At 57.3% G+C, this 25,099-nt stretch overlaps 1 protein-coding gene across 2 annotated transcripts in view; it reads right to left on the bottom strand.

The window, feature by feature from the left end:
- Positions 1-25,022, bottom strand: part of itga10 (integrin, alpha 10) — a 27,374-nt gene extending 2,352 nt beyond the window's left edge. Inside the window, exons 1-28 of one of the 2 annotated variants that reach the window (XM_088620615.1) lie at positions 24,214-25,022; positions 20,927-21,038; positions 20,571-20,680; positions 19,609-19,697; positions 19,024-19,138; positions 18,080-18,207; positions 15,460-15,608; positions 14,725-14,875; positions 12,625-12,831; positions 11,222-11,387; positions 11,040-11,113; positions 10,268-10,412; positions 9,630-9,778; positions 8,906-9,049; positions 8,606-8,809; positions 8,380-8,510; positions 7,065-7,231; positions 5,098-5,240; positions 4,413-4,523; positions 4,051-4,136; positions 3,386-3,527; positions 3,206-3,298; positions 2,591-2,667; positions 2,165-2,254; positions 1,763-1,847; positions 1,481-1,594; positions 1,284-1,391; positions 309-422 (exon numbers count right to left, since the gene is read on the bottom strand). In XM_088620615.1, the coding sequence (XP_088476741.1) occupies positions 309-422; positions 1,284-1,391; positions 1,481-1,594; positions 1,763-1,847; positions 2,165-2,254; positions 2,591-2,667; positions 3,206-3,298; positions 3,386-3,527; positions 4,051-4,136; positions 4,413-4,523; positions 5,098-5,240; positions 7,065-7,231; positions 8,380-8,510; positions 8,606-8,809; positions 8,906-9,049; positions 9,630-9,778; positions 10,268-10,412; positions 11,040-11,113; positions 11,222-11,387; positions 12,625-12,831; positions 14,725-14,875; positions 15,460-15,608; positions 18,080-18,207; positions 19,024-19,138; positions 19,609-19,697; positions 20,571-20,680; positions 20,927-21,038; positions 24,214-24,280 (3,471 nt within the window). In that variant the 5' untranslated portion in view covers positions 24,281-25,022. The remainder of the gene's footprint in view (positions 1-308; positions 423-1,283; positions 1,392-1,480; positions 1,595-1,762; positions 1,848-2,164; positions 2,255-2,590; positions 2,668-3,205; positions 3,299-3,385; positions 3,528-4,050; positions 4,137-4,412; positions 4,524-5,097; positions 5,241-7,064; positions 7,232-8,379; positions 8,511-8,605; positions 8,810-8,905; positions 9,050-9,629; positions 9,779-10,267; positions 10,413-11,039; positions 11,114-11,221; positions 11,388-12,624; positions 12,832-14,724; positions 14,876-15,459; positions 15,609-18,079; positions 18,208-19,023; positions 19,139-19,608; positions 19,698-20,570; positions 20,681-20,926; positions 21,039-24,213) is intronic. The other variant, XM_088620616.1, reaches the window with a different exon arrangement.
- Positions 25,023-25,099: the final 77 nt, after the last annotated feature.

Below are 25,099 nucleotides of genomic sequence, written 5' to 3'. Positions count from 1 at the left end.
CTCACTGTGATATTATCTCGGTGTCTCAGAGGGACGAGTCCACAGTGTCTCACTGTGATATTATCTCAGTGTCTCAGAGGGACGAGTCCACAGTCTCTCACTGTGATATTATCTCAGTGTCTCAGAGGGACGAGTCCACAGTCTCTCACTGTGATATTATCTCGGTGTCTCAGAGGGACGAGTCCACAGTGTCTCACTGTGATATTATCTCGGTGTCTCAGAGGGACGAGTCCACAGTGTCTCACTGTGATATTATCTCAGTGTCTCAGAGGGACGAGTCCACAGTCTCTCACTGTAACCCTCCTCACCTGGCGGAAGAAGTCCTCATGGATCCTGCGGCGGACCTGGATCAGCGCTGCCTGTCCTCGCTGGAGCTGCTCGATCTGACACAACACCTCCACACACCAGGAGTTACTGCAGTTCTGTCACAGCCAGAGGCAGGGAGGCAGAGTGAGGGAGGTGAAGGGAAACAGTGAGGCAGAGTGAGGGAGGGGAAGGGAAACAGTGAGGCAGAGTGAGGGAGGGGAAGAGTGACAGTGAGGCAGAGTGAGGGAGGTGAAGGGAAACAGTGAGGCAGAGTGAGAGAGGTGAAGAGTGACAGTAAGGCAGATCGAGGGAGGTGAAGAGTGACAGGGAGGCAGAGTGAGGGAGGTGAAGGGAAACAGTGAGGCAGAGTGAGAGAGGTGAAGAGTGACAGTAAGGCAGATCGAGGGAGGTGAAGAGTGACAGGGAGGCAGAGTGAGGGAGGTGGAGAGTGACTGTGAGGCAGAGTGAGGGAGGTGGAGAGTGACAGGGAGGCAGAGTGAGGGAGGTGGAGAGTGCGAGGCTGTGAGGCAGAGTGAGGGAGGTGAAGAGTGACAGGGAGGGAGGTGAAGAGTGAGAGGCTGTGAGGCAGAGTGAGGGAGGTGAAGAGTGACAGTGAGGCAGAGTGAGGGAGGTGAAGAGTGACAGGTTGGCAGAGTGAGGGAGGTGAAAAGTGCGAGGCTGTGAGGCAGAGTGAGGGAGGTGAAGAGTGACAGTGAGGCAGAGTGAGGGAGGTGAAGAGTGACAGGTTGGCAGAGTGAGGGAGGTGGAGAGTGACAGGGAGGCAGAGTGAGGGAGGTGAAAAGTGCGAGGCTGTGAGGCAGAGTGAGGGAGGTGAAGAGTGACAGTGAGGCAGAGTGAGGGAGGTGAAGAGTGACAGGTTGGCAGAGTGAGGGAGGTGGAGAGTGTTGTCAAGCCGCTGGCACGCTGACACTCCTGGCACACAGCAGTGCATGCTGGGGAGGGCAGCCCTGTCTCACCAGCTGCTCCGCGTGCTGCAGGTCCCCGGGGTGGACTGGCCGGACATCGCGCTGGGCCTGCCTCAGGGCCCGCGGGTCGCTGAGCACGCTGCAGTTCACTCCGGACACCTGCGGGGACAGGGGCAGCGCTCAGTCCCGGCTCGCCCGCGGGGAGCTCGGGGGCGGGGCTCGGCGGGGCTCGGCGGGGCCGCACTCACGTTCTGCGTGGTGACCTCGGAGACGGAGAGGAAGGGGCCGTCCGCCGCGGCCAGCGAGGGCAGCCGAACGCGCAGCTCCAGGTTGCTGACCGGGTAGCAGCCCAGGTTCTGCACCTGCAGGCGAGACAGGAAGCAGAGGAAATCTGGGAACATGAGGCAAGACTGTGGTGAATCGTGGGAGAGATGGTAAAGCTCTTGTCTGCTTCACCCCTGTACACAGACTGAGACACCCTGACAGACCCTCTGGGCTCCTGACCCAGGCAGCTGTGTGTGAGGACGTACCTTGAAGTTGGTGTGAAACTCGGGGCCGATGCCCTCAGAGGGTGTGCGTGTGGGATGGACCTCGTAGCGGTTCAGGTTGGAGTCGCTGTGAGGGAGACAGATGATCATTCTGTTACTGATAACATTCACAGGTTTCATCCTTTCCCTGTCAGATAGACATGTGGACAGGCAGGAGCAGAGGATCACAGTCACGTGGACAGGCAGGAGCAGAGGATCACAGAAAAGTGGACAGGCAGGAGCAGAGGATCACAGTCACGTGGACAGGCAGGAGCAGAGGATCACAGTCAGGTGGACAGGCAGGAGCAGAGGATCACAGTCACGTGGACAGGCAGGAGCAGAGGATCACAGAAAAGTGGACCGGCAGGAGTCTGTAAAAGTGATTCTTTGTGACTCCTGTCTCACCTGGTGATGAAGAGATCGGGCTCGTACAGCACCATGGCCAGCAGCTGTGCTGTGTTGTCGTGTAATGTCTCTTCTCTCTCCGCACTGTCGCTGTGGAAACACACAGATGGGCACACACAGGACAGAGTCAAACCAGAGGACCCTCAGTGGAAACCCAGGGACCAGGGGAAACCCAGGGAACATGTTACATTGAGGACCAGGAACAGCAGGTGCTGTTTTACACAAAGAGTTGCAGGTGTGTGGCACAGGCAGCCCAGGTGCTTTGTTGGAGCTGACATAATTGAATCTTATAAGAAATGGCTGCACAACGGTACGCATATGAAGGGCTGAATGTTCTCTCTTAGATTATGAGCTTTGTTGTGTGTTCTCTTGCACTACCTCACTCCACTCAGAGTGTCTGCGTCAGAGTCACCGTCAGTGGGTTACCTGGTAGCCATCATCTTCATCTGCACTCGGTTCAGCAGGGACATGCAGCTAAACTCAAACTCCAGGTTAAAGGTCGCCTGCAAGGACAGACTTTCTCAGCACTCACTTCAGACAGAAAACAGTTTGCATTAACTGTTATCTCAGACACAGGACAGGAACAGAGAGTCCAGACACAGGACAGGAACAGGGGGTCCAGACACAGGACAGGTACACATGCTTAGACACAGGACAGGTACACATGCAGGAAGTCCAGACACAGGGCAGGAACAGGGAGTTCAGACACAAGACAGGAACAGGGGGTCCAGACACAGGACAGGTACACATGCTGAGACACAGGACAGGTACACATGCAGGAAGTCCAGACACAGGGCAGGAACAGGGAGTCCAGACACAGGACAGGTACACATGCTGAGACACAGGACAGGAACAGGCAGTCCAGACACAGGGCAGGAACAGGAAGTCCAGACACAGGACAGGAACAGGGAGTCCAGACACAGGGCAGGAACAGGAAGTCCAGACACAGGACAGGTACACATGCTGAGACACAGGACAGGTACACATGCAGGAAGTCCAGACACAGGACAGGAACAGGCAGTCCAGACACAGGGCACAGACCTTGGCCTGAGATCTGAAGACGGGATAGCTGACGTTACAGGAGTGGCTGTTGGAGCTCAGGGCTGTGCACTCCATCTTCACCTGCGGCTCGTCCTGGAGAGACAGGGGCAGAGGGAGCCTGTTAACCCCCTCCCAGCTCGGTCCTGACGAGCGCTGGCCCCCGGGGGCCCGGGGCCTCACCTTGCTGCTGAGGCTGGAGAAGTGCAGGTTGCGGGAGAAGAGCAGGCGCAGGCTGGTGTTGTAGGCGTTCTCCTGCCGGTTCTCCAGGACCAGCTCCACGGCCAGCCGGCGCCGCGGACTGCGGACGATGTAGGGCTCCTGTCTGCGGAGAGCAGAAACTGCGCTCACTGTCCACTGTCCACTGTCCAGACCGGTCAGCTAAGGACACAACATCACCACACTGTCCACTGTCCAGAGAGCACCGGTCATCTGAGGACACAACACCACTGTCCAGAGAGCACCGGTCAGCTGAGAACACTACACCACTGCACTGTCCACTGTCCAGACCGATCAGCTAAGGACACAACATCACCGCACTGTCCACTGTCCAGAGAGCACCGGTCATCTGAGGACACAACACCACTGTCCATAGAGCACCAGTCAGCTGAGAATACTACACCACTGCACTGTCCACTGTCCAGACCGGTCAGCTAAGGACACAACATCACCGCACTGTCCACTGTCCAGAGAGCACAGGTCATCTGAGGACACAACACCACTGTCCAGAGAGCACCGGTCAGCTGAGAACACTACACCACTGCACTGTCCACTGTCCACTGTCCACAATGCCGCTCCAGCAGGTGAGTCTCCACCCGCCCCTGCCCTGTGATCTCGGGAGCCCCTACCTGGACCCCGACACGTCCATGTGGGCGTGAAGCACCAGGTCTGTCACACACACGTCGTCCTCTCCGCAGTCTTTGAAGAAGGGGATCTGGGGGGAAAGAGACTGTGACCCCACATTCCATGAAAAAGGCTGAGAGGATGAAATCATTCATTAATATGAAATCAAACTAAAACCTTTCTGCATGTTATACAAGCGGATGAAACTGCTGATAAAAATGTGACTAAAATGAATAGTGGCAAAGCAGCAGTGAGGAGTGAGTCCTCTTTCAGCTGGCTGAAACGTGATGACATGGCGAACTTGGCTAAGACCAGGACTTGGGGTACGGGGGCTGGGGGGGGGGTCGGGGGTGGCGAGCGCCCTCACAAGTCTCTTGGCGAAGGTGGGCCAGCCCTCGTCCAGCACGGGGCCGCTCTCTGTGTCGTTGATCCTGAAGCGCAGAGCGAAGCCGATGGGCCGGATGTAGTCGGCGGTGTCCTGGGGCGGAGGGAGAGAGGGACAGGTGAGGGACGGAGACCCACCTGCAGTCGGATCCACTCCAGGTTTTACTAGAAGCAGCGGGCACAGGTGTAGGAGCAGGGTTAGGTCATTTTCAATCACAGCTACCTGCGAGTAAAGGTGCCCATCCATTTTCTATCCACTTCAACCAAGTCAGGTGACGGGGGGGGGGTTAGTCCATCACAGCGCAGACATGCACAGACACACTCACACCAGGGCCAGTTTTCCCACAAACCAATTAACCCACCAGTATGTCTTTGGACTTTGAGAGGAAATCAGAGCATCCAGAGGACACCCATGCGAACTTGGGAAGAACATGCAAACTCCCCACAGATAGCAGCCCAGGAACTGAACCCAGCGCTGTGAGGCAGCTATGCTGGCCACCCTGCAGTTAAAATAACATGAAAATGACAACAGTAGAACAGCCAAGAGAGGGTAAAACCTGGAGTGGGTCAGACCGCTGTGCACTGGGAAGCAGACTGACAGCTCTGTAAAACCTGGAGTGGGTCAGACCGCTGTGCACCAGGAGTCTCATACCCTTCCTTGCACTCACAAAGACATGGAAGGGCAGCATGGAGCAGGTGACCTCGTCGATCTGCGCCTGGAGCACTGTCTGGATCTGCCGCTGGGAGCTCTGGTCGAACAGGGCCCGGGTCATGAACTTCCTGTCGTCCAGCATGGCGCCCACATGCAGGTCTGGATCAACACAATTGGACATGATCGATAAATAGTAGTATTTATAAATGAGAGGAGGCCATTCGGCCCGTCTCGCTCGTGCTGTTTTTAGTAGCTAAGTGCTCCGAGGGGCTCGCCAAGCCATCTCTTCAAAGGGTATTGAAGTCAGCAACATGGCTGGGTAGCTTGTTACACACTCCCACACTCCTTTGTGTAAAGGCGTCCAGTAACAGGATCTGTCAATCAAGGCAGTAGCTGGGTAAGGACAGTGGCTCTGTGGGGCAGGAGGATGTCTCTGGGTGTCAGGGCAGTGTCTGTGGCTCTGTGGGGCAGGAGGGTGTCTCTGGGTGTCAGGGCAGTGTCTGTGGCTCTGTGGGGCAGGAGGGTGTCTCTGGGTGTCAGGGCAGTGTCTGTGGCTCTGTGGGGCAGGAGGATGTCTCTGGGTGTCAGGGCAGTGTCTGTGGCTCTGTGGGGCAGGAGGGTGTCTCTGGGTGTCCGGGCAGTGTCTGTAGCTCTGTGGGGCAGGAGGGTGTCTCTGGGTGTCAGGGCAGTGTCTGTGGCTCTGTGGGGCAGGAGGGTGTCTCTGGGTGTCAGGGCAGTGTCTGTAGCTCTGTGGGGCAGGAGGGTGTCTCTGGGTGTCAGGGCAGTGTCTGTGGCTCTGTGGGGCAGGAGGGTGTCTCTGGGTGTCAGGGCAGTGTCTGTGGCTCTGTGGGGCAGGAGGGTGTCTCTGGGTGTCAGGGCAGTGTCTGTGGCTCTGTGGGGCAGGAGGGTGTCTCTGGGTGTCAGGGCAGTGTCTGTGGCTCTGTGGGGCAGGAGGGTGTCTCTGGGTGTCAGGGCAGTGCCAGTGGCTCGGCGGGGCAGGAGGGTGTCTCTGGGTGTCAGGGCAGTGTCTGTGGCTCTGTGGGGCAGGAGGGTGTCTCTGGGTGTCAGGGCAGTGTCTGTGGCTCTGTGGGGCAGTAGGGTGTCTCTGGGTGTCAGGGCAGTGTCAGTGGCTCTGTGGGGCAGGAGGGTGTCTCTGGGTGTCAGGGCAGTGTCTGTGGCTCTGTGGGGCAGGAGGGTGTCAGGGCAGTGTCTGTGGCTCTGTGGGGCAGGAGGGTGTCTCTGGGTGTCAGGGCAGTGTCTGTGGCTCTGTGGGGCAGGAGGGTGTCTCTGGGTGTCAGGGCAGTGTCTGTAACTCTGTGGGGCAGGAGGGTGTCTCTGGGTGTCCGGGCAGTGTCTGTGGCTCTGTGGGGCAGGAGGGTGTCTCTGGGTGTCCGGGCAGTGTCTGTGGCTCTGTGGGGCAGGAGGGTGTCTCTGGGTGTCAGGGCAGTGTCTGTAACTCTGTGGGGCAGGAGGGTGTCTCTGGGTGTCAGGGCAGTGTCTGTGGCTCTGTGGGGCAGGAGGGTGTCTCTGGGTGTCAGGGCAGTGTCAGTGGCTCTGTGGGGCAGGAGGGTGTCTCTGGGTGTCAGGGCAGTGTCTGTGGCTCTGTGGGGCAGGAGGATGTCTCTGGGTGTCAGGGCAGTGTCTGTGGCTCTGTGGGGCAGGAGGGTGTCTCTGGGTGTCAGGGCAGTGTCTGTAACTCTGTGGGGCAGGAGGATGTCTCTGGGTGTCAGGGCAGTGTCTGTGGCTCTGTGGGGCAGGAGGGTGTCTCTGGGTGTCAGGGCAGTGTCTGTGGCTCTGTGGGGCAGGAGGGTGTCTCTGGGTGTCAGGGCAGTGTCTGTGGCTCTGTGGGGCAGGAGGGTGTCTCTGGGTGTCAGGGCAGTGTCTGTGGCTCTGTGGGGCAGGAGGGTGTCTCTGGGTGTCCGGGCAGTGCCAGTGGCTCGGCGGGGCGTCAGTGTCAGTCGGGAGTCTGCGGGGGGCACTCACCGAAGGGGGCTCTGTCCGTGCCGGGAGAGCGAGAGGTGGTGTGGAAGCAGACGGTGGCGTTGAGGCAGGCGGACTCTCTCACCCCCCGCTGGCAGTTCTTGTGGATGACGTTGATGGAGTGGGGCTGGAAGGACAGCGTGACGTTGATCTGCACTATGCTGCGCGAACTGAGGGAGACAGCGGGCAGAGGAGCAGGACTTACTACCGCTCCTGTGGGAAGTGAACCAGCGGTGGTCATGCTGCCGCCTCAGCAGGACCGGTCAGGTTGTGACTCTGACTCGTTACTCTGCTCTCTCGCGGTCAGGTGTGGACAGGGGTGGTCAAGTGTGGTCAGGTGCGGACAGGTGTGGTCAGGTGTGGTCAGGGGTGGACAGGTGTGGTCAGGTGTGGTCAGGTGTGGTCAGGGGTGGACAGGTGTGGTCAGGTGTGGTCAGGTGTGGTCAGGTGTGGTCAGGGGTGGACAGGTGTGGTCAGGTGTGGTCAGGTGTGGTCAGGTGTGGTCAGGGGTGGACAGGTGTGGTCAGGTGTGGTCAGGTGTGGACAGGTGTGGTCAGGTGTGGTCAGGTGTAGACAGGTGTGGTCAGGTGTGGTCAGGTGCGGACAGGTGCGGACAGGTGTGGTCAGGTGTGGACAGGTGTGGGTGTGGACGAGGCTGTGACTCGTTACTCTGCTCTCGCGGTCAGGTTTGGTCAGGGGTGGACAGGTGTGGTCAGGTGTGGACGAGTCTGTGACTCGTTAGTCTGCTCTCTAGCGGTCAGGTGTGGTCAGGTGTGGACAAGGCTGTGACTCGTTGCTCTGATCTCTTGCAGTCAGGGGTGGACAGGTGTGGACAGGTGTGGGTGTGGACAAGGCTGTGACTCGTTCCTCTGCTCTCTCGTGGTCAGGTGTGGTCAGGTGTGGAAAAGGCTGTGACCCGTTGCTCTGATCTCTCGAGGTCAGGTGTGGTCAGGTGTGGTCAGGGGTGGTCAGGTGTGGACGAGGCTGTGACGCGTTGCTCTGATCTCTCGGGTCAGGTGTGGTCAGGTGCGGTCAGGTGCGGTCAGGTGTGGACGAGGCTGTGACCTGTTGCTCTGATCTCTCGAGGTCAGGTGTGGTCAGGTGTGGTCAGGTGCGGTCAGGTGTGGACGAGGCTGTGACCCGTTGCTGTGCTCTCTCATGGTCAGGTGTGGTCAGTTGTGGTCAGGTGTGGTCAGGTGTGGTCAGGTGAGGTCAGGTGCGGTCAGGTGTGGTCAGGTGAGGTCAGGTGTGGTCAGGTGTGGTCAGGTGTGGTCAGGTGCGGTCAGGTGCAGGTGTGGACCGGACGGTCCCCGCTCACCTCAGCAGCACCGCGCTGCCCTGCGCTCCCACCGCCAGGTCCAGCAGCTCGTCCCCGTCCAGGTCCAGCCGGCCGCTCACACTGCGGCCGAAGTACTGCAGCCCCGGAGACAGCGCCGAGCCCGGGATCCGCTGCGCGGAGAGGGAGACAGGGGCCAGTGAGCGGACAGGGCCATCCCCCCGCCCTGTAGGGGGAGCTGCTGCCCGGTCCGGCGCCGCCCCCTCACCTGTTTGTACTGCGGTACGATGGAGGTGCCGTAACCGTGGTAAATGTACACGGCGCCGCGGTGCCCATCCTCCAGAGGCGCGCCCACCAGCAGGTCGTTGTAGCCATCGTGGTTCAGGTCCGGCACCATGGCCATGGCGTACCCGAACCGGGAGTCCTGGGCCTTCCTGTGGGCCTGCAGGGTGCCGTTCGGGGTGAACAGGACCTGGAGGCAGGGCAGAGCCAGCGGGCAGGGGGGTCATTTCCACAGCGCGCCTTCCTCCCCCTCTCTCCCTCTCCTCTTCCTCTCCCCCCGTCTCACCCTGCTCAGAGTGTACACGTAGACCCGGCCGGCCTCCTTGTTCCCGGACCCCAGGTACATGGGCGCAGCCACCAGCAGCACATCTGTGACCCCGTCTCTGTTCACGTCCACCGGACACACCTCGCTGCCGAAGTACGAGCCGATCTGGGACACAGACACCTTGTTATACAGCGTATACGCTGAGCAGTGATGGAGAGACACCAGAGAGACAGACAGTGATGGAGAGACACCAGAGAGATAGTGCTCTGAGCAGTGATGGAGAGACACCAGAGAGAGAGACAGTGATGGAGAGACACTAGAGAGACAGACAGTGCTCTGAGCAGTGATGGAGAGACACCAGAGAGACAGACAGTGCTCAGAGCAGTGATGGAGAGACACCAGAGAGACAGACAGTGATGGAGAGACACCAGAGAGACAGTGCTCTGAGCAGTGATGGAGAGACACTAGAGAGAGAGACAGTGATGGAGAGACACCAGAGAGACAGACGGTGCTCTGAGCAGTGATGGAGAGACACCAGAGAGAGAGACAGTGATGGAGAGACACCAGAGAGACAGACGGTGCTCTGAGCAGTGATGGAGAGACACTAGAGAGAGAGACAGTGATGGAGAGACACTAGAGAGACAGACGGTGCTCTGAGCAGTGATGGAGAGACACTAGAGAGAGGACAACAGAGTGTTGTACACACAGACAGAAGACACGGAGAGAGTGAGGGTGTGGCAGAGACCTGCTCTCCGTTCAGGGCCTGGGAGATGGTGACGTCTCCATTCCTCTTCAGGTCAAACAGGATGACCTTGCCCTTGTGTCTGAAGCGCGGCGCCCCAGCGATGTACAGTCGCTTGCCATTCTTCACCGTCACGGAGGACACAGTGTATCCTGCAGGACACAGGGCCACACGGACACAGGCACTGAACCCCTGACACTGACGCATTCAGGCCCTACCGCACTGACCCTCTGAGGGAGAGACGCCGACATGCTGATGCCCTTGACTTCCCGGGAGGCGACAGGTGGGGGTGACGAAACAGAGGGCAGATATCCAGGTGGATGCTGCACATTGGTGGTGGTTGAGGGGAGTCCCCATTACCTGTAAAGCGCTTTGAGTGGAGTGTCCAGAAAAGCGCTATATAAGTGTAAGCAATTATTATTATTATTATTATAACACCATCTCACAAAGAGCTGTGAATAAGACGGATCGGGAGCCATGTCCAGGAGTCCACCGGACACTCGAGTGGCCGCTATGGAACTGCGGAACCGTTTCTGAGCTGGAAACACGCAGACCAGCCCCACTACTGACCAGCGGGCCCTCAGCCTGCACCTCGCTAGCATCGCCTCCTGCTGGGACCCGACACAGGAAGCGGACGTTACCCAGGTACGCGGCGTGGTTCTTCAGCTCCAGGGGAAACTCCTTCTCGAACGCCTCACGGGGCGGCACGATGCGCCCCTGCGCCCCCTCCTTCAGCACGCCGCCGTCCCAGTCGTACGCCCCCACTGTCCCAAACAGGATCCCGTCCTGCAGACACCCAGAGGAGCTGGTGAACGGCTACAGTTTTCAGGACGATTCAGATCAAAACGACAGTTCAGACGGAGAGCAGATTAATACAGACAGTTCAGGTGAGACAGAGTGCAGATCCATACAGAAGCCCCAATCAGACAGAGAGCAGATCCATACAGAAGCCCCAATCAGACAGAGAGCAGATCCATACAGACAGCCCCGATCAGACAGAGCACAGATCCATACAGACAGCCCCGATCAGACAGAGCACAGATCCATACAGACAGCCCCGATCAGACAGAGCACAGATCCATACAGACAGCCCCGATCAGATAGAGCGCAGATCCGTACAGACAGCCCTGATCAGACAGAGCACAGATCCGTACAGACAGTCCTGATGAGACGGAGCACAGATCCATAAGGAAGCCCCGATCAGATAGAGTGCAGATCCATACAGACAGCTCCGATCAGACAGAGCACAGATCCATACGGAATTATGATCAGACAGAGCGCAGATCCATACGGAAGCCCCGATCAGACAGAAGGCAGATCCATACGGAAGCCCCGATCAGACAGAGGGCAGATCCATACGGAAGCCCCGATCAGAGGCTTGTTTCTCTCTGATCTCTCTTCGGTCAGACTCACGTCCAGCACGTGTGTGGAGAAGCCGATCTGGGACATCTCCATCTCGAAGGAGCTCTCGTTGTATCCCAGCGTCCCTGGAACAACACCACAGCCATGAGACACGATCCAGCACCTCTGGGCTGTGTGTTTTTGGCCTCGTCCTGTGGCCTTCCTCTCCCTCTCCTCCCCGCTCCCACCCTCACCCTCCAGGCTGAAGATGCGGTCTCCGAGGGCGTCCACGATGTCATTCAGGGCCGCCTCGTCTGTCACGTTGAAGAAATATTTCTCATCGGGGTCGCTGGCGATGTACTTGATCTCGTTGATGAAGGTCTCGGGGTCCTGCTGTCGACGGATATAGTGTCCCAGGACCTGAGGGGGGCAGCATAGTCACAGATATCAGCACTGTTACCTGTATTCAGAAACACCTGTGTGACGCTGTCAGTGTTACCTGTACACAGACACACCTGTGACACTGACAGCTTTACCTGTACAGAGACAGACCTGTGACACTGACAGTGTTACCTGTACACAGACACACCTGTGACACTGACAGCTTTACCTGTACAGAGACACACCTGTGACGCTGTCAGTGTTACCTGTACACAGACACACCTGTGACACCGACAGTGTTACCTGTACACAGACACACCTGTGACACTGACAGCGTTACCTGACACTGACAGCGTTACCTGTACACAGACACACCTGTGACACTGACAGCGTTACCTGTACACAGACACACCTGTGACACTGACAGTGTTACCTGTACAGAGACAGACCTGTGACACTGACAGCGTTACCTGTACACAGACACACCTGTGACACTGACAGTGTTACCTGTACAGAGACAGACCTGTGACACTGATAGTGTTACCTGTACACAGACACACCTGTGGCACTGACAGCATTACCTGAACAGAGACACAGCTGTGACACTGACAGTGTTACCTGTACACAGACACACCTGTGACACTGACAGTGTGACCTGTACACAGACACACCTGTGTGACGCTGTCAGTGTTACCTGTACAGAGACACACCTGTGACACTGTCAGTGTTACCTGTACACAGACACACCTGTGACACTGACAGCGTTACCTGTACAGAGACACACCTGTGACACTGTCAGTGTTACCTGTACACAGACACACCTGTGACACTGTCAGTGTTACCTGTACACAGACACACCTGTGACACTGACAGCGTTACCTGTACAGAGACACACCTGTGACACTGTCAGTGTTACCTGTACACAGACACACCTGTGACACTGTCAGTGTTACCTGTACACAGACACACCTGTGACACTGACAGCGTTACCTGTACAGAGACACACCTGTGATATGAACAGATACTTAACTAGTCAATTTTGATACATAGTGGCACATTACTGTCCTCCAGCAGCAGCGTGAGTGAGTACTGACGAATCGGTTTAGCAGCGAAGCCGTCAAGCGCGGCGGGCGTGGGGCGCTCTCTGTGTCCACCCCGTCCCTGGCAGCCGCCGGCGGGACTCCGTGCTGATAAGGGGGCAGGAAACGGGAGCGAAGCTTGTCCTCTTGCACGGGCACAGCTGCCACCCGCCCGGCTCCCGGCGCCCTGCACTAACCATGCAGGGGTCCGACTCCTGCGAGGACCCCCTGACCGGCCATTCCCAGAACTGATCCCGCGCGTCCCCCTGTCCGCTCTCCGCTCCCTGCTGCCGCGGGACGACACTTCCGTTCCTCTGTCCATCCGCTCCCATCAGGGCCGCCGGCCTCAATCTCTCCAGCCACCAGGGGTCCGCTCCTTCAGCCCAGCGGCAGGACAGGGGCCACTGGGTGGGGATTCGGGTTCAGGGCGGTTAGATCTCTCCTCCTGAGCCCCGCGAGCTCCAGCAGGCAGCCTGCTCCGGTCCAGCGCGCGCTGACCGCTGACCGCACCCCGAGCCAGTAAACCGGGAGCTCAGTCACGCCGGCAGGGGAGCTCAAAGCTCGGCGGGGTCTTCTCCGTGACGGGCAGCTTGCTGGGGAGAAAGCGACAGGGGCGGGGCAGCTAAGGTGCTCCCGTCAGCTGGCCGCGGCTGGCTGTGGTCACAGGGGAGGGAGGCTCCGCGGGCCAGGGCAGAGGACGGTCCCGGGGCATGCAGCTGGGGTGCGAAAGCTGCAGTTTATGCCCCCGGGGGGCGCTGTGGGAGGACTGTATCCTAAGTCTTGCTGCGGTGGCAGTGGAGGCAGAGGCAGAGGCGCAGACTCCAGCGTAGAGGACAGTCCAAGGTGCCCTGGGATACGGTGGAATGAGCTGGGACATGCTGGGATGCACTGGGATGTGCTGGCATGCCCTGGGATATGTTGGGATGAGCCGAGACACACTGGAACGCAGTGGGATGAGCTGGGATACGTCGGGATGAGCTGGGACATGCTGGAACGCACTGAGATGAGCTGGGATACGCTGGGATATGTTGGGATGAGCTGGCATACTTTGGGATGAGCTGGGACACGCTGGAACGCACTGGGATGAGCTGGGATGAGCTGGCATACTTTGGGATGAGCTGGCATACTTTGGGATGAGCTGGGACACGCTGGAACGCACTGGGATGAGCTGGGACACGTTGCGATGAGCTGGGAGCGGTGATGCTGCAGGGATAAGCCAGCAGGGAGTGCTCCAGTCCACAGATGGACAGGGCAGCAGGAACTAAGCAGCGGAGCGGCCAGCTCTGGAGCTCCCTCTTGCGAGCTCGCCTGGGGAGGTGAAGTCAGTGTGCTTCACTCCATGCCCTGCCTGCCTGTGCTCGCACCTCCAGGACCCCTCCCCAGGGATTCTCCTGCCGGCACTGCGCCCTTCCGTAGCGGACGGGAAGTTAGGCAGGCAGAGAGAGGGTGTGTCCAGCCACGTCTGGAACACTCCTGTCTTTCTCCGGCTCTCTATCCCTCTCCCTCGCTCTACCCCTCCCTTCTGTCTCTCCCTCCCTCCCTCCTTCCCTCTATAATTACTGCCAGTGTGTCACCAAACCAGAAACCTGGCTGTAGGCTCAGCTCCTATTTTTACATCTCCAACGCTGCAATTACTGAAAGACGCAAAGGGTATTTTGGGAGCCTTTCTGACTTAACCACATGCATCTTACCCACATAAATACACTCCAGGCTCAGGAATTGCTGTTCACCAAAAAAAAAAACATCTCAATACAAAACTCACTGCAGAATATGTACCGGAAATCTACTTGTAGGTCTGGAGACACTAGCATTTCCTATTTGTATCTCAAGAGGGGTCATTCCCTGGAAAGTGTCTGTGACCCAGGTTCACAGAAGAGAGGTCAGTGACAGTCCAGGCTGGTCAAGCACCACCAGCCCTGGGGCTTGACACACACTCCAGCAGCCCTTGTCACCCATGTGCATCTGCACTCTCTCACTCCACACCTCCCCCTGTCACGGTCTGGAACAGAAAACTGACACAGATCACAGTGAGACTGGGGCTCCATTACAGCTCTCTGTCTGTCCCAGACTGGCAGGGAGATTAATATCCTGACTCTATAAGGGCTGTGTCTCTACCTGTAACAGAGACACAGATCACAGTGAGACTGGGGCTCCTTTACAGCTCTCTGTCTGTCCCAGACTGGCAGGGAGATTAATATCCTGACTCTATGAGGGCTGTGTCTCTATCTGTAACACTGACACACATCACGTGTTCTTCTGTTTGAATGGGGCGCATCTCCCAGCGCCCCCAGACTCACCGCAATGGCGTAACGCGTGATGTTGCGTTTCTCGCACTCCGCCAGCGCCTCGGGCAGCTCCTCTCCGTCATGCGACTCCCCATCCGTCACCACGATCATCACCTTGGTGGCGCCCTCTCTGGCGCCCCTCTCTGGGCTGAAGGCCTCCGTGCTGCGGGGGCAAATGGATCAGTCTGTCAGCCGGAACACAGTCCTGGCTGGGCCTGGCTCTGAGCAGGCAGCGAGTCTGTGCGTCTTGCCTGTGAGCACATTCCTGGGGGGTGGGGGGGTGGGGGCTGTTCCGGTGTTTTCACAGCTGGCAGGAGAGCCTGCTGACTCAGCGCCGCCGTGCCGGAGCACGGATTTCTTCCAGCAGCGGCTTCCTGCGCCGGGCTGTCCCCCCCTCCGGCTCAGCAAGGTCAGGTCTGGATTAACTGCGGGATTTACCAGCTGGTCGTTCCTGCACGCCCAGTCTCTATGCTGCAGCTCGGCTCAGCGTGCCCCCCCTAGCCCCCCGGCCCCCCGGCCCGCGATGAGAGTGAGGAAGAGCAGACGGGGTCCCCTCCCCTCCCTCATCCACGCTGCTGGGGGAGTCACGGGTCACTCTTTCGCCAGGGGCCGAGCGAGTCCTGGCCGTGCCCTGGGTGACACAGAGGGGTGCCGCCAGCTTCCTCTCCTTGCAATCCCTCCCCGCGGTCTCGAACCCGCCACCGAGCGCTTCCACCCCCCTCTGTCTGAGAGGGGATCCTCTCTCACCAGCCCATGTGGATGGCGTAGGCCGTGCGGGTCTCTCTGCCCTCCTGGCGGCTGATGTTCTTGGCTGCCTCCACCACCTCCTGCGTCGTCTGATAGTCCTTCAGCGACCACTCGTGCACAGACACTTCTCCGTACTGCAGCACCCCCACCTGCAGACAGGGGGCGCTGTTATACACAGATACTGCACTATAGACGCACAGACAGTTCTCCGTACTGCAGCACCCCCACCTGCAGACAGGGGGCGCTGTTATACACAGATACTGCACTATAGACGCACAGACAGTTCTCCGTACTGCAGCACGCCCACCTGCAGACAGGGGGCGCTGTTATACACAGATACTGCACTACAGACGCACAGACAGTTCTCCGTACTGCAGCACCCCCACCTGCAGTCATACACAGACACTACAAAAAAGACGAGACACACAGAGACGCTTCCCTGTACTGCAACACCGCCACCTGCAGACAGGGGGCGCTCTAACACACAGATATTGCTGCAATATAGACACAGAAGCTTCTAAGCACTGGAGAACCCCCATCTGCAGAACGGGGCATGGTTACACACTGACACATCAAACAAGGACAAAGAGGCTCAATATCTGACATTTGCTACAAAAATAGGATACGCTGGAATCCAAATGTTTCTCTATTGGCATACAGACATTTTTTACACAAAGAGTGGTGGGAGTTTGTAACAAGCTGCCCATTCATGATGTTGAAGCCAACTGGCTACTAAAAACCACATGAATTACATGGGCAGAATGGTTTCCTCTCACTTATTGTTATTATGTCTCTTTGAAAACCACTCAGCCTCATGTTTTTGAAAGTCCAGAAATACTGTCTGGCAGTGACCCAGCAGGGTCTGGGTCTCTTCGGATCCGGGGAGAAAGACAGGGCTCAGGCAGCGGAGCAGAACTCGGTCGTGGCTGGGCTGCGGGGAGCTTCGCCGAGGTCAGGGGTCAGGGGTCAGGGGTCAGGGGTGAAGAGCTCGGACAGACAGGACGGAGGAGCAGAGCTCACAACGCTCTCTAAGCCCCGCCGGCGGCCAGCCATGGGTTAACGCCAAGGAGCAGCTGACCGCAGGCGGGGCAGGGTCACCAGAACATGGCTAATCCTGGCAGCCACCGGACTGCTCCAAGCCCAGAGGAATTTCCTTCTCGCCCTGTTCCTGCTCAGCTCCGCTCTCTCATCCTCTGTGTTTTCCGGGAGGAGAAACTTCTCAGATGGCTCATTTTCCAGCTGTGCGATGACACACAAAAAACACGCTCCGCAGGACCAGTGTTCCCAAATCCCAGATTGCGTTGGAAAACAGGACAACCCTTCCACCCTTCTTTGCGTCTCTGGATCAATCCCGACTCGTTTTCCGCGGCGCGGCAGGGACGCGTGCCCAGACGCAGATGTGGGCTGCGTCCTCATTCCTCGACCCTGAACCCCGCTGCTGGTTCTAATTTAAAGGAGGAGAGAGCTTGGCGTCGTAGCGAGATCCACATTCCTCTGGGCTGCCGCTGGCGAGGGGTGTTGGGTTTCGGCGGTCCTGTTCAGCGGGGGGAACGCGGCACGAGCTCCTGTCCGCCGGCTCTGCCCGCGGAGCCCTGCGCTGTCGGCCGCTCTGCTGCTTGAGGCAGCATGTCTGTAGCGGCCACAGTCAGCAGATTCAGGCACGATTCACAGACTCAGCCTGGTGTTAAAGCTCAGATCTAAGAGCCTGGCACAGATTTCTGCTGGTAAATCTCAGATCTAAGAGCCTGGCACAGATTCCTGCTGGTAAATCTCAGATCTAAGAGCCTGGCACAGATTTCTGCTGGTAAATCTCAGATCTAAGAGCCTGGCACAGATTCCTGCTGGTAAATCTCAGATCTAAGAGCCTGGCACAGATTTCTGCTGGTAAATCTCAGATCTAAGAGCCTGGCACAGATTTCTGCTGGTAACTCTCAGATCTAAGAGCCTGGCACAGATTTCTGCTGGTAAATCTCAGATTTAAGAGCCTGGCACAGATTTCTGCTGGTAAATCTCAGATCTAAGAGCCTGGCACAGATTTCTGCTGGTAAATCTCAGATTTAAGAGCCTGGCACAGATTCCTGCTGGTAAATCTCAGATCTAAGAGCCTGGCACAGATTTCTGCTGGTAAATCTCAGATCTAAGAGCCTGGCACAGATTTCTGCTGGTAAATCTCAGATCTAAGAGCCTGGCACAGATTTCTGGTGTTAAATCTCAGATCTAAGAGCCTGGCACAGATGTCTGGTGTTAAATCTCAGATCTAAGAGCCTGGCACAGATTTCTGCTGGTAACTCTCAGATCTAAGAGCCTGGCACATATTCCTGCTGTTAAATCCCAAATCTAAGAGCCTGGCAGAGATTTCTGGTGTTAAATCTCAAATCTAAGAGCCTGGCACAGATGTCTGCTGGTAAATCCCAAATCTAAGAGCCTAGCAGGGATTTCTCCTGTGCGTGGGACAGGTCTTAGCTGTAGCTGGGAAGAATCTGGTGTCACCCTGACTGGAGTGGCCTTGTCCCGTACCTGCTCCAGAGAGACGGGCACTCGGACCTGACGCCAAGCTCTTGGGGGAGGGTCCAGTATTGCGGTGCTGACAGGGGTGGCAGGGGGCGGAGGGGAGACTGACCTGCATCTGCTCCGGGCTGATGTGGAACTTGCTGAGGATGTTGCTGAGGAAGTTCTGCACCTCGTACCAGGGGTAGATGCTGTTGGAGCCGTCTAGCACAATCACAATGTCCATGAAGGTGGCACACCCTGTGAAGGAAAGATGCACACAGACACGCTCGATTCCTGTGTGATTCCTGAAGTCACACAGCCCAGCCTCCCCGGTCCAGCGTGGTGAACATACAGAGCCACACCCTTTCAGCTGTCTGGAACCACACTGAGCTCTTCACTGACCTGGGACACTTGACACAGATCTGGACCGGATTGACCTGTGACACATGACACAGCTCTGGACTGGACTGACCCGAGACACATGACACAGCTCTGGACCGGACTGACCTGAGACACATGACACAGATCTGGACCGGTCTGAGCTGAGACAGATGACACAGATCTGGACCGGACTGACCTGTGACACATGACACAGCTCTGGACCGGACTGACCCGTGACAGATGACACAGCTCTGGACCGGTCTGAGCTGAGACAGATGACACAGATCTGGACCGGACTGACCTGTGACACATGACACAGCTCTGGACCGGACTGACCCGAGACACATGACACAGATCTGGACCGGTCTGAGCTGAGACAGATGACACAGATCTGGACCAGACGGACCTGTGACACATGACACAGCTCTGGACCGGACTGACCCGAGACACTTGACACAGCTCTGGACCGGACTGACCCGTGACAGATGACACAGCTCTGGACCGGACTGACCTGTGTTGTATGACCTATTTCTGTCCCAGACTGACCAGTGCTGAATGCTCTGGTTCTGCACTGGGCTATACCGACTAGACTGTGATGCATTGACCTGACCCGTCTTGGCCAGGACCTGGAACCATGCGAGATCCGGGCCGGGCCGGGCTGGGCCGGCCCAGGCGCGGGTTCCTGTGTCGTACTCTGTGCCGTAGGTGCGATGGTCTCCTTGGGCTGGAAGCTGTTGTCCACAGAGGCGCAGATCCCAGTGCTGAACACAGAGGTACCGCACTCCTGCGACCACAGGGGGGCGCACGCCTGCAGACAGACACACAGAGAGTCAGTCCCGGAACACGGCAGCAACAGTACCCACACGAGAGGTCATGAAGACGTTAGAGAGTTGGCGGCCCGCCTTTTCCGACAGTCCGGAAGAGGAGCTGCCACTCCGGGCCCGGGTGGGGCTCCTCTTTCCGAGCGGAAAGGGGGACATCCCTGTGAGGAGGACTGAGCCGAGCGGGTGACATGTTTCTAGCTACAGACCCTGTAATTAGGAATGCCAGGCCGCCATTCCAATCCCCTTATTCCCAAGCCCGCAAGCTGGGAGCAGGGAACAGCCACAGAGGGGAGTCACCAGCCACAGTCCCTCCACATCCAGCCCATTCTCTTCTCCCGGACCCGGATTCGTCCCGGTAAACACAGACAGGCAGGACGTGACACATCTTGACACTGGCTGCCCAGATGGCGAGGAGGAGTGCGAGACTGGGGCTGTTTTGACAGCTGGCACTCACCACGAAGCCGTCCGGACGGCTGGGGCTCAGCGTCATGCCCAGGTGCGAGTTCCTCAGCTGTCTGGAGACGTTCTGCAGCGCCACCTCACCTGGGGCAGAGCGAGGAAGAGTGTTACTGGCAGTCAGGCCGATAAAGCTGTTTAAATCTGAATTTGAGTGAGAGAGCGGAGTGGGACAGAAAGGCAGAGGAGAGTGAGACAGAGAGAGAGGACACAAGTAGAACTGGCTGCCCAGAGAGGACAAACTCAGTGACCACAGCCTGGCCATAGGAACTGGACAGAGGCAGAGAAGACAGGCTCAGTGACCACAGCCTGGACACAGAAACTGGACACAGGCAGACCTGGCTGTCCAGAGAGGACAGGCTGTGCTCCCACAGAGACAGAGATGCACTTTCTGCTGCACAGTGAGAAACACTCTGGGATTAGACAAACATTCTTCCCTAAAATAACCAATCTAATCCCTGAGTTCCCACACCTGTCGGAACCAGAACAGCTCCCAGTCCTACTGGCAGAGGAAATGCAATAGAGCTGCAGCCCAGTGTGTGATCTCCTGTCACAGCCCGAGGAACAGAGGCAGCTTCTCAAATATGAATTATGCCATTATGTCACCACTGTAAATATTCTGCTAACTATTACTGCTTTGGCAAACCTGTACTTGAAGAATGCCAATAAGGCTATTTGAATTGGAGGTAAACAGAGGCACAGGGTGACAGGGAACGAGAGAAGGAGAAAGTGGCACAGAGACAAGTGTTTTTACCACTAAGACAGTCAACTTGTATAAAGTACTTTAGGCAAAACAATATTTCAACGCAGTGTTTTGTATGAGACACCCCCTTGCTCTTTTGTGGGACTTAAGAGACCAGTATTGCCCCCATACAACTATAGATCCATGGACAGTGCCCCTCACTGGCCGGTCTGTGTAAGTGCAGCACACAGGACAGTCTGCAGGTGATGTTCACTCACCTAGGTTCACTTTGGTGCAGTTTGAGTTCCTCTCCTGTCCCACGATGCACTTGTAGACATCCCCCTTCCTGTTGTTGGCCGGCCCATCCCAGGGGGCTCCCACCAGCATCCTGGAGCACAAAGAAAAGCACCTGATTGGCTGAAATCACCAGGCCATGCTAAATGCCGATTGGTCAGAAGCACAGAATCAGCATTTCTGATAGGCTGAGTGCTAAGACACAGCTCAAGGTGGCAGTTTGGAACGGAGGGCATGCCACCTGCACTTTGATTGGTTAGATCTGTGACCAGATCCCAGCTGTGTTGTCAGTGCGGAGTTCAGATTAAGTGACGGCACTGAGGCGGAGGCGCAGACTCACCACTTCTGTCCCTCCGCCTCGTGCTGCAGGACCGAGTAGCCGAACAGAGCGTCAGCTGGGCCGCTGAAGATCCGCGGCCTCTTGACATCGACGTTGAAGCACAGACACAGACCTGAGGGACACAGGAGGGACAGACAGGGTCTATACCAACACATTGAGACACAGGGTCTAAACCAACACATTGAGACATGGGGTCTTAACTAACAGAGGGAGGGACAGAGTCTTAACCAACAGATTGAGACACAGGGTCTAAACCAACAGAGAGAGACACAGGGTTTTAATCAACAGAGAGAGGGACAGGGTCTTAACAACCAGACGGAGACACAGGGTCTTAACCAACAGAGAGAGACACAGTGTCTAAACCAACAGATTGAGACACAGGGTCTTCATCAACAGAGGGAGACACAGGGTCTTCATCAACAGAAAGAGAGTCCTAACTAACAGAGAGAAAGAGACACTTGCTCTTAACTAACAGAGAGTGAGATATGGTCTTAGCCAACACAGGCAGAGAGAGGAGAGAGAAAGGATCTTAACCCGCTCAGAGAGAGAGACCGAGCCAGGTTTCTTAACCAACCAGAAATAGACAGGATCTTAAAAAGAGAGTGCGACAGTGTCTTAAGCCACAGAGAAAGAGAGTGCGGCAGGGTCTTAACACAGAGTCATAGTACAGCACAGAGCCCAAGGAAAAGACGATTCACATTTGATCATCTGTGACACCAAGTATTTTAACATTGTGTATCATGTCCAAACCCACCAGCTCTGCCTTCACTTCCTGTCCCGCAGAGAGACGGGGGAGAAGGGGGGAGCAGGAGAGGGTGTGCACTGCTCTGGCTCTGTGCACAGTAGCTCTCTGTTTTTCCACACAGACCTGCCATTTATACTGAGGCCACAGAGGAACACGGAGAAGGGCAGCGATTTCTCAAGACAGCAGACAACAGCAAGAAACCAGGTAACACACACAGCAGAAACAGCAGGTCCCAGCATCACAGACACCAGGTACACACACACACACACACACACACACACACACACACACACACACACACACACAGCAGAAACAGCAGGTCCCAGCATCACAGACACCAGGTAACACACACACACACACACACACACACACACACACAGCAGAAACAACAGGTCCCAGCATCACAGACACCAGGTAACACACACACACACACACACACACACACACACACACACACACACAGCAGAAACAACAGGTCCCAGCATCACAGACACCAGGTAACACACACACACACACACAGCAGAAACAACAGGTCCCAGCATCACAGACACCAGGTAACACACACACACAGCAGAAACAACAGGTCCCAGCATCACAGACACCAGGTAACACACACACACACACAGCAGAAACAACAGGTCCCAGCATCACAGACACCAGGTAACACACACACACAGCAGAAACAACAGGTCCCAGCATCACAGACACCAGGTAACACACACACACACACACAGCAGAAACAACAGGTCCCAGCTGCGCAGACACCAGGTAACACACACACACAGCAGAAACAACAGGTCCCAGCTGCGCAGACACCAGGTAACACACACACACACACACACACACACACACACACACACACACACACAGCAGAAACAACAGGTCCCAGCTGCGCAGACACCAGGTAACACACACACACAGCAGAAACAACAGGTCCCAGCTGCGCAGACACCAGGTAACACACACACACACAGCAGAAACAACAGGTCCCAGCAGCGTAGACACCAGGTAACACACACACACAGCAGAAACAACAGGTCCCAGCATCACAGACACCAGGTAACACACACACACAGCAGAAACAACAGGTCCCAGGATCACAGACACCAGGTAACACACACACACACACACACACACACACAGCAGAAACAACAGGTCCCAGCTGCGCAGACACCAGGTAACACACACACACAGCAGAAACAACAGGTCCCAGCTGCGCAGACACCAGGTAACACACACACACACACACACACAGCAGAAACAACAGGTCCCAGCTGCGCAGACACCAGGTAACACACACACACAGCAGAAACAACAGGTCCCAGCTGCGCAGACACCAGGTAACACACACACACACACAGCAGAAACAACAGGTCCCAGCTGCGCAGACACCAGGTAACACACACACACACAGCAGAAACAACAGGTCCCAGCATCACAGACACCAGGTAACACACACACACACACACACACACACACACACACACACACACACACACACACACTAGAAACAGCAGGTCCGACCTGCGCAGACACTGGATATGAGCCACAGCAGAGTGAAACACTGAGGGATTTTAGCAGTCAGGAGAGATCTGTGCAGCGCTGTAGCCTCTGTGCTCAGGTCCTCCCAGCTGTAGCTCAGACACAGTCAGCTCCAGCTCGGCCTGAGCCAGCGGAGCCCCTGGGCTGGCCGAGGACGAGCGGAGCGTCAGACAGGAGCTCCCGCTGCTCCAGCGGAAGTGGGGAGCTGCTCCAGGATGTGTGGGCAGCGATTCTCCGAGCCCAGCACCCCCCCCTCTCCTCTCCGGCCTCCTGGGAGCGAGGGAGGGAGAACATCCCGGGACACCTGCAGAACGCATTTGCCCCGAGAACACAGGGAGTGGAGCCATCGGCGCCGCCTGCAGAAGCCATCAGCCGGCCGGGCCGGGCCACACGGGCCACACTGTGTCCACTGTCAGCCTGTCTCTAACACAGTGTCCACTGTCAGCCTGTCTCTAACATCTCTAACACAGTGTCCACTGTCAGTCCATCTCTGTCTCTGTTCACTGTCAGCCTGTCTCTAACACAGTGTCCACTGTCAGTCCGTCTCTGTCTCTTTTCACTGTCAATCTGTCTCTAACACAGTGTCTCCTGTCAGCCTGTCTCTATCTCTGTGTCCACTGTCAGTCCGTCTCTGTCTCTGTCCACTGTCAGCCTCTGTAACAGTGTCCACTGTCAGCCTGTCTCTGTCTCTGTCTCTGTCTCGGAGTCCAGTCAGTGTGAGAGGGGGACAGGGCGACAGGTGGGCAGCCCCACAGCAGTGTACCTACAGTCCATTCCTGCTGTTCTGGACCTGCTGAAGAGCAGCGTCTGTTTTTTCCGACAAACTACACACAGAGAAATGTCCTGAAAACGACACGGTTCCGGTCCAGGCGGGGAGGCAGAGCTGGGCCGCAGCGAACGCACCGAAACGAACCGAACCGCGGGGTCGGTCGGGCGGGCCGCCCCGGGACCTGACGGGGGTGGGATTGGGGGTACATCCCCCCCACACACACACACTCACCTCTCAGGAGCAGCAGCAGCACAAAGACGCGTCTGTTCAGCTCCGCTCCCGCCCGCGCGCTCCACATCTTCCCCACGTGTTGCTTTCCGGGTCCCGGCAGCAGGGGCGGCCCGGTACCGGCGGCCCGGGAGTCCGAGAACAGCCCCCTCCACACACCCAGGCACACACTCCTCTCGCTCGGTCCGGTCCGGGGGCCCCTGTCCGTCTCCCGGGCGCGACTCCCTCGGCTTCTCGGCGCTGGGTTCGAACCCGTCCGTGCGACGAGTCCCGTCTTCTCAACTGCCCCCCGTCCCAGTCACTCCTCCTCCCGCCTCAGAAGGGACCGTCGCTTTCCCGGACTCGGACCCGCTTCGGGTTCCGAGACCTGCGTTAACCGGAACCGGCTCCGCTGCTCTCTGACCCGAACCTCCCCCGAGGGGTTCGTCTCCTCCGCGGGCAGACCCGTGACCGTCCGTGTGCAAGCGTGAGCCGCCGACGTGCGTGTGTCCCGGTGCCGAGCCGCGGGACGTCTGAGCCCGTCTCTCTCTCCCGCGCTCCCGCCTCGCCCTCAGCCCGAGCAAACCGCACTCCTCTCTAAAAACAGCCTTCCTGCCCGCTCCTAGAGCCTTCTTTTTTGGGTGGGGAGCCTGTTTTTTTTTTTAAAAAACCGCCCAGGCTCAGAAAAAATAAACAGTAATAAAGCAGGAGACGGGCTGCTGGCTCAGCTGAGCCGCCCGCCCCGGCTCGAACCGCGACCCCGGAACCCAGGGCACAGGTCGGGCTCGGCCCCGCCGGGGCGGGGGTGGGTCAGAGGTCACCTTGTCCAGGGGGGTCCCGGCCGAGGATCAGCCTCGGCGTGGGCAGTGAACACACGGGGACTCCCGACCACGCACACGCAGGAAACCCC

The sequence above is a fragment of the Lepisosteus platostomus genome, chromosome 26 (genome assembly GCF_059453375.1).
Source record: "Lepisosteus platostomus isolate fLepPlt1 chromosome 26, fLepPlt1.hap1, whole genome shotgun sequence".
NCBI classification, from domain to species: domain Eukaryota; kingdom Metazoa; phylum Chordata; class Actinopteri; order Semionotiformes; family Lepisosteidae; genus Lepisosteus; species Lepisosteus platostomus.
This window is presented reverse-complemented; position numbering and strand designations above follow the sequence as displayed.